The 8089-nt window shown below is 34.3% G+C and overlaps 1 protein-coding gene across 1 annotated transcript; it reads right to left on the bottom strand.

Annotated features, from left to right (window-relative positions):
* Positions 1-577: 577 nt before the first annotated feature.
* LOC131955624 (jmjC domain-containing protein E) lies at positions 578-3828 on the bottom strand. The gene is made up of 4 exons (XM_059319815.1): positions 2569-3828; positions 1803-1985; positions 1349-1491; positions 578-1152 (listed from the first exon to the last, which is right to left on the bottom strand). The coding sequence occupies exons 1-4, from the start codon at positions 3826-3828 to the stop codon at positions 1071-1073; spliced, it is 1668 nt and encodes a 555-aa protein (XP_059175798.1). The 3' UTR covers positions 578-1070.
* Between the last annotated feature and the right edge of the window lie 4261 nt (positions 3829-8089).

Raw genomic sequence — 8089 nt, 5'->3', positions numbered from 1 at the left:
AATATTGCGCACTATTATGCGCTTTTTTATTTCGCGTTCACTTGGTGTGCAATTAATTTGTCTACGAGATTTTATTCTATTTTTAAAACTTTAAGTATTTAAAATGGATTAAAAATCATGTCTATAGCCCGAGTTCCCATCCCCTGTAATTTTATATAAAAATATTCGAGAAAGTTTAGGGGAGATCACTCCCGGTTTATTTTAATTTGTCATCAAATGTTAATTGCTTGTGTAACTGAATATTGAATGGAGGTTTTCTGAAAGTTATTCCTAAAATCAATGGATGCCCAAAAGTTGAGACAGATGTATGAATTTATTTTGCCAAGTTGCTTCCTACTCATCTACATTATATTTATGAAAATTATTTTAATCTTTAACGCGGATAGCTTTGAACATTGGTAAAGCATTAAAATAAACTAAAAAGTAAAGAATCCTCTTTAGAGTGAGCTATCCATAGAATGAAGTAGAGTTCCTAATAATGTTTCTTGACCTCGGCAATCAAAGCATTAAAATAATTGAAAAAAATAAATGTCTAATTGAAAAACTTATAAAAACCCTTTTATTTACTAATAAAATTATTTTTATTGGCAAAAATGCAAATAAATTGACAACAAAATGGTGCATAATTCTGATTAATTTACATAATTAAAAATAAAACATTTTTCAGTAGATTATAAATAAATTGAAATCCTTATTTTTACATAAAAACAAAAGCATATTACAAAAACCTATAGCCTGTTCAGAAAAATAAAAAATGAAAACATTTTTCCGATGAGTAAATAATCACAAGAAAATCTTTGTTAAAAAATTATCATTTTAAGGAAGATAATGAAACAGATAACATTTTTAAGATAAATAAAATGTAAGTTAAAAGGTTAAAACTGTTTAAAAAATGTAAATAACAGGGAATCACTTTGAATACAAAGCAGAACAAGTAAATAACTGGAATAAAGCAGCCGCTAAGCTTAAAGTAACAACAACAAAATCAACCAGGACTAAAAGCTGGTATAAATAAGTTTTGATATTTCTCATAAAAATTGGTAAGCTTCCTGATTGAGCAAATGATTTTTTTATAACAAGTGATAATACTTAGGGTTCATATCCAGCTTGCATTCTTGACATGGGAACTCTTTAGTCAAGAAAGGTTCATACCTAAAAAAAAGATTGGTATGTTAATCATAAAAAAAGTACACACATTTGAAATTCATTCTTACAAAAACAAACACCCATAATTATTTATAACACGTCTACATTATAAAATTATTCTTAAAATTAAATTTTTTTCTTTAATTTAAAATTTTTAAAAATAAAAAATTGTTGAAAAAAAAAAGTGAAATGAAATACTAACCAGAAATTAACAGCCAGGTTTCTGTGTTCTGTTGTGTTTGGCTTTGACTGGACTTCATGCCACCAAAACGCTGGCATAAACAGAACATCTCCTGCTTGTATTTTACAACTTAGAGGTTCTACTTCGGCAAATTTTGGGAATCTCTGTGGAAATACACATTTTTTATCAATGTATGAAAGAGCAGATTTTTTTTTATAGCTGTATAGTTAAAGCTATTAGATGTTTCCCATTGGAATAGCATACATACAAATTTTGTATGTAATAATATTTAACAAGAATAAAAAAACATAAGAAAACATTTATTGCAAATTAGAACAATATTGGGACATTTCTGTGGAGTATGAAGCAGAATTACATCCCTTCTTTTATGGTTTCTTGGGTAATAAACTGACTCCAACATTTATTTGTATTAGTCATTTCTCTACTCTAACAGGAAAGTATCCAAATTTGTTACCTCAAAGTTAGGATCAGCAGGGTCCACAGGGGACATAACCATTGAAGTGCTCTCTAATAAAGTCTTGCGATGGAATGTGTGAGTTGCTGCATCATAAGATAGTTTGGCTTCTTGTATGTGAGCCTCATACAACTTGGTGTTGTCATGGGGTTCATAAAGAAGTAAATGTTTCTCTCCGCTGATCTAGTTAGCATTAGAAAATAAAATTATGTTTGAATTATGTTTATTTGTATGTATGTAGTGTTACTTAAGATATGTAAAAAAATTGTAACTGAGTGTGGATCCAACAGGTGTATGGTATATACGGTGATCTTAACAAGCTATTAAAGGTATCTATTCCACCAGAATACAAAATTTCTTACATATCTGTATAAATCGACAAAAACTTCTAGCATGTATTATGGGATGTATTTTCTTACGTTAGAACTCAAAATTCATAATTACAATTTTTAAAACTGGAAAATAAAGTTCAGAATTTGATTCTCTATACCTCTTGACTATCTTGTTTCTTTCTTTAAAAGCTAGGCTATCATAAAAGCAAATTAAAGGAAAACAATTGCAACCTAGTTTATTGCTATTTCACAAAAAATGTATGACACTAACGTTTTTTATTACTATGTTCCACTCACTAGGATTCACAGGGCAAAACTTAAACAAGGATCTTTTTTTTCCATTCAGGCTATGAATATTTACTAGATTGACTTTCACATTCTATTCTACATATTTGGAAAAAAAACTTTCTTGTAATGAATAGAGGCCTATTTACCTGACACAAAAAGTTATCGAACGGGTCGAAATGTAACTTTCCCAGAGTATTCCCATCACTAAGCCAAATGTTTAAGTGCTTCAGTTCTAGGACATTTAAAAAGAAATCCATCTCTGTTATATCTTCGGCAAGTTCTGGAAAATAATCAGAGATGGATGAATATTCCAAATACGCTGACATGTCTTTAACCCTTCCTTCAGATATGTTCTCCATCAGATCCAAAAACTCTGAGAATTTTATTTCCATGCTAGCAGGGCGAACAACAACTAGGTCGGAAAATAGCAGTTTTTCTTGTACAGACTTTGGAATGGTCAGGCTTTTATAATCCTCCCAGAGTGTTATAGGCTCAACTCCTTCATAAATACCATCTGGGGTCATCTTAATATGTACTTGACGATCCCCATACTTTTGACGCAAGAAGTCATTGGTCCATTTTTTAAAAGCCTTCCAATGATATGTAGCATTAGTGATAATCACAGGCTTTGAGAGAGAGACATACTCATGAAAAAATTGGAATGATGAAGGTGCTGGAATTCTTTCGCATTCTTTATAAGTATTTCTGCTTTTATTTTTCAAATACTTTTGATGTGATCTAAAATCTGTATTCTGCTCACAATAATATTGCGTTGAATCTTGCTCATTTTTTATGTTATCCGGTTTCATGCAGCTTGTAGGTTGTTCTGTTTTAGATGTTTGATAAAGATTCTGCAATATATGTTCCCTATGAATGCCAGCAGTATTGAGAACACCTGTTTTGGTACGAAATGTGTGACAGTAGCCATTAATATGTGTTACAACTGTTTCAACTGGTACTAAGCCATTGGATGAGCGAAAAGTTACATAAAGTGGTGAGGGTGTTACAGTTTTTAAGTTAGGTACCAGTAAGCAAGTTCTATCTTGTTGAGCACGTTTAATTATGAGAATGGAATTTTCGATTTCTATCTCATTGGGTAATTCTAAAGCTTTTCCGTTTGGCCATACAAAATAATGAAACTTAATACTTCCAAGCAGGACAGACGATTCGTTCGTGAAGGACACGTCAGCCAAAAGATGCAATAATTTTTTACTGAGGTCGTCAGCTAGCGCCTCTTCTGGAAACAAGACAAGACAGTGCGATTGTGATGCTTCTAAAATATCTTCAGGTCGAAATAACGGTGCAGTTTTCAAGAAAGCTAATTGTAATGTTGCCGAAAGAACAGCATAAATTAATAGAAGGTTGTTAGCAGATTGATAGACGTGATGGATGTTTTTGGACGCCATTTCTCATTTGTATAGTTTTGAGAGTAGTCTCCCTTGCCATAGCAACCAACTTATTTAAAAAAATTCGTCCAACGCTATAGAGTCCTTTCATATGACGTCACGTCCGTTCGTGATACCTACGCCGCCGCCACAGTGGTGTACATCAGACGTAAACACAATCAGCTGTTCGCCAGCGCTGGACGTGTTCACCAGCGCTGGACGTGTTCGCCGTATGTAAAGAATCGCGCCCGCGGAAAAGGAAAAATATGTTAAAAAACTTGAACTCTTAGGAATTGAAGATCCTTATACTGTTATTGACAGTTTCGTAGATAATATAAATATGTGGCCAAAATTTCTAAATAAAAATACTGTTAGTAATACTGTTTGCGTTTAGAGTTTAAGTAGACGAATCTGATCAAATGCAGTTCTCGATTTTTTGTTTCAGGTAAGGACAGTAAAATAGTAAACTTCATTTTAATTATAAAAGATAGGCCTAACTATTAATAAAAGACAAAGTCAAAAGTAATAATAAGAAGAATAAGATCTAATAGTAGGCCTAATAATAGTGTTTTAATATCTAGATCTAGATCTAGAATCTAGCTCTAAACATGGCGTAAACAAAATTCGGACCACAGATCTAGATTCTGGATTTAGTGTGACTGACTCCGCTGGGTAGACATAGAATCTAGAATCTACTTCTTTACTTAAATTTAATTACAAAATTTAGATCTACATTCGATTCAAAATACACCCATAATAAATCAAAAGTAGTCATAATAGGCCTAATAAAGCATTTAATTGTCTCTAAGATCTAAAATCTCGCTCTATAATCTAATCATTTTTTTAGCAAACGAAATTTTCTGAAATTGAAATAGATTGTATGACTAGACTTAGATCTAGAATCTGCTACTTAAATTAAATTGTAAAAACTTTATACAAGCATGTAGTTGATATTACTGTAGTAGAAGGCTTTAATAAATTACTAAGGCCTATCTACTTTGTTTTCTTTTTACAGCAATATGTATCCTGATACTGGACTGAGTTTAATTAAATTCAAATAGATCTATAGTAATTGTTCTACTAAGTTTTTGTAGCCTAGTAGTACAATCTAGATCATACCAGCCAACAACAAATAACCACATTATTATTATTTTGGTTAATGATTAGGCTAATTTTTTTTTTAAATCCACTGTTTATAAAAGAAACAAATCAAGCTACAAACATTATAAGTGAGATGGTTTAGAATAATAACAATGGACCCAGTCTACAATTGATATAATTGCAGGTCTACATAGGGCCTACAGTCTAGTAGTTTACAGTAGGCACCTAGTGTGTAGCTAGTATACTAGTGTGTAGCTTTCCCCTGATAAGCCATGTGTGCTATAAATGACATAACATGACATCGAGGTGAGAAATGTTGAGGGGAGAACAGTGGGACTTTCCCCTTTGTTCTCCCTGCTGGGCCCTGAGGGTCAAAATTATATAAGAAATACTATCTCTGTGGGGCTGGGTATCACGGAGGTGAGACATTTTCAGGGGAGGGCAGGGAAGACTCCTCTTTGGTTTTATTGTGGGCTAGATACAGGTGGGGGCAGCCATCGTGAGGGTTGAACATCAGTATTAATGTGTCTGATCACTTCCCTGCTGGATTATAAGAAGGTCTTAAATTGTATAACATGCTACCCAGATTGGTTATTACCCATGGATTATATTAGTCGTTGAAGTGTGGGTTTTGTAGAAGTTAAGTGGTCTCACGTTTGCTACAGTAGATAACCTATAATATATTACTGCATTTGATCAGATTCGTCTACTTAAACTCTAAACCTAAACGGTATTTCTAACAGTATTTTTATTTAGAAATTTCGGCCACATATTTATATTATCCACGAAACTGTCAATAACTGTATCAGGATCTTCAATTCCTAAGAGTTCAAGTTTTTTAACATATTTTTCCTTTTCCGCGGGCGCGATTCTTTACATACGGTGAACACGTCCAGCGCTGGTGAACACGTCCAGCGCTGGCGAACAGCTGATTGTGTTTACGTCTGATGTACACCACTGTGGCGGCGGGCGTAGGTATCACGTGATTTAGGTCACGTGTTTGCAAGGACTCTATATACTATATCATTTTTGGAATATATTTTTCTGTATACGACTTTGCCGTGGGTCTTTCAATTTTACACAGCTACTTAAAAAAAATTACTACAGATCTTTAATATAATAATTATAACGCAAATACAATTACAAAATATTTTTTTGTGAATAAAATTCCTAGATTCTTGATATTTTGGATGACATTGTGAAAGTCCGTTACTTTAGACAAAAATATCAGGACTACTAAAGTTAAAAGCTTAATTATTATAAAGACTGAAGGGTTACGGTTTGAGGTGTAGTGAAAGTGAAAGCTTGTGGAGAGGGGGGGGGGGGGGAGAATGATATATGACTTCCATGACCTTTTCGCATTAATACTAATGGGCAAATAAATATATGTGTCACTAGGCCTACTTAGTGGGAGTAAAGTTTGGCGGCGGGCAAACAAAAAGCAATTAAATCAAGAGTACATAGCTTGCGAAATATCTCGATAAAGCCGTGTTGTGATAAGGCCCGTACCGAGACAAACGCAGGCCTAAATCACCGTCGTATCGGGAAAGCTTCCCAAAGATAGAAAAAAACATTAAATATAATGGAAGCGCGACAACTCTATTTGTTCACCTTGGACTTCTCTTATCTCCAAAAAAAAAAATCAATCACATTCATAGAAATGTTGTGATGGAGATCTAAACTTGGAAATGTTGTAGGCAGAGTTTCTTCCAGGCATCTCGTCGGAGGAGGGGGGGGGAGCCCTCCCGAAGAAAGTTTACCGCACCCCCCCCCCGAACGAAAAAATTTTTATATAGAAAATATATTCTTTTAACAGTGTCCGCCTCCACCCCCCGAAGAAAGTCTACCCCCCCCCCCCGAAAATTTCAAGTGCCCCAAGGAGAAAAAAAGTCTGGAAGAAACAATGGTTGTAGGCCGGCTAGCAGTTTAATACCTATTTTGACGTATTTAGTTGCTCGTTTTATTTAAATTTGACAAAGATTTGTAGTAAACAAGTTAATATAAAGTCTAGTGACAATTTAAGCGCAATTTCCTTAATTAATTTTTTGTGACCGAACGAAAGGATATTTTTGAAAACTTTTTTCGGCAATATTGTTCTAAATTATGGCAAAAAACGATTGGTAAATGTTTTAAGTCGCTAAGTGGTCTGGTTGCCGAGATATGGGCCAAAAACTGCATTTTTCGAGGTTTTTTGGCTTTTCCGGGAAATCCAGGAAGGAATTCCGGGAATTTTTTTGGCCCACAATCATCCTCGGAACTTGCTTAACATATTTGCTTTTGGAACTAGTCCTCGATATTGCTTCGTTGAGGAGGAGATACGACTTAAAGCTGCGGACACACATCCATCCATCCATCACCAGAAATGACGAGTTAATAATCGCAATTGTTCAGTATGGAAATTGCGCTAAAAATATAGCTCAGTGTTTTAAAGTACTGCTTTTATAATATGAATTAGAGTAATGCCTGCCAGATTTAGAAGAAAAAATGCGGTCCTCAAAATTTCGTGTTCGATCTCTCACATACACGCACATACATTTTAATAACAGTTCCGAAAATTCTTGGGATATTCCAGACTGTCCTTGGGGATTTTATTTTTTTTTAGGCAAAATAAACACTTCCTGTGAGGTACGGAGCAAACAATGGCAGATTAAAGGGAATTAATTCACGGATCCTTTTTCTGTAAGGTGATATCCCTTTACTAATAAAAAACCAATTTCATTTTTGGCGCATTGAGCTGGTCAGTGTATTTGATCTGTTTAGCTGTTTAATTATTCATTAATTGCAATGACGTGTAATCAATATTCTGTATTGTGATTAATATAGAACTTTGGCAGAAGCATTAAAATATTGAACTGAGGTATAGTTGATAGAATCGCCACATGCTCTAGGCGACAACGACCCTCAAACCAAGATAGACTTTTACAAACAGGATGCCTTTCAGATATTTTCTCTGGGAAAAGTGAGGGGGGGGGGTAGGCGGACACTGGCTAAAAAATATATTTTCAATTTAGGGCTTACGGGGTTGAAAGAGGGAAGGGGGTAGTTTCTGTCAGGCATCCCTTCGAGGGGTAGGGGGTGGTGCCAATGAAGCACTTCTACCCCCCCCCCCTTGAAAAAAAAATAGAAAAACTATATTTTATATAGAAAATATATGCCTTAACCGGTGTCTGCCCCTCCACCC

This window comes from Physella acuta, unplaced genomic scaffold (assembly GCF_028476545.2).
Source record: "Physella acuta isolate Inbredline_101_S28 unplaced genomic scaffold, ASM2847654v3 ptg001088l, whole genome shotgun sequence".
NCBI lineage: Eukaryota > Metazoa > Mollusca > Gastropoda > Physidae > Physella > Physella acuta.
The sequence above is the reverse complement of the archived record's forward strand: the minus strand, read 5'-3'. Positions and strand labels throughout refer to the sequence as shown.

Coding starts and splice junctions, on each gene's coding strand:
- LOC131955624 (XM_059319815.1), bottom strand. CDS start 3,828: ATGGCGTCCAAAAACATCCATCACGTCTATCAATCTGCTAACAACCTT. Junction 1,986..2,568: donor TCGATAACTTTTTGTGTCAG/GTAAATAGGCCT, acceptor AATGCTAACTAG/ATCAGCGGAGAGAAACATTT. Junction 1,492..1,802: donor CTGCTGATCCTAACTTTGAG/GTAACAAATTTG, acceptor GTATTTCCACAG/AGATTCCCAAAATTTGCCGA.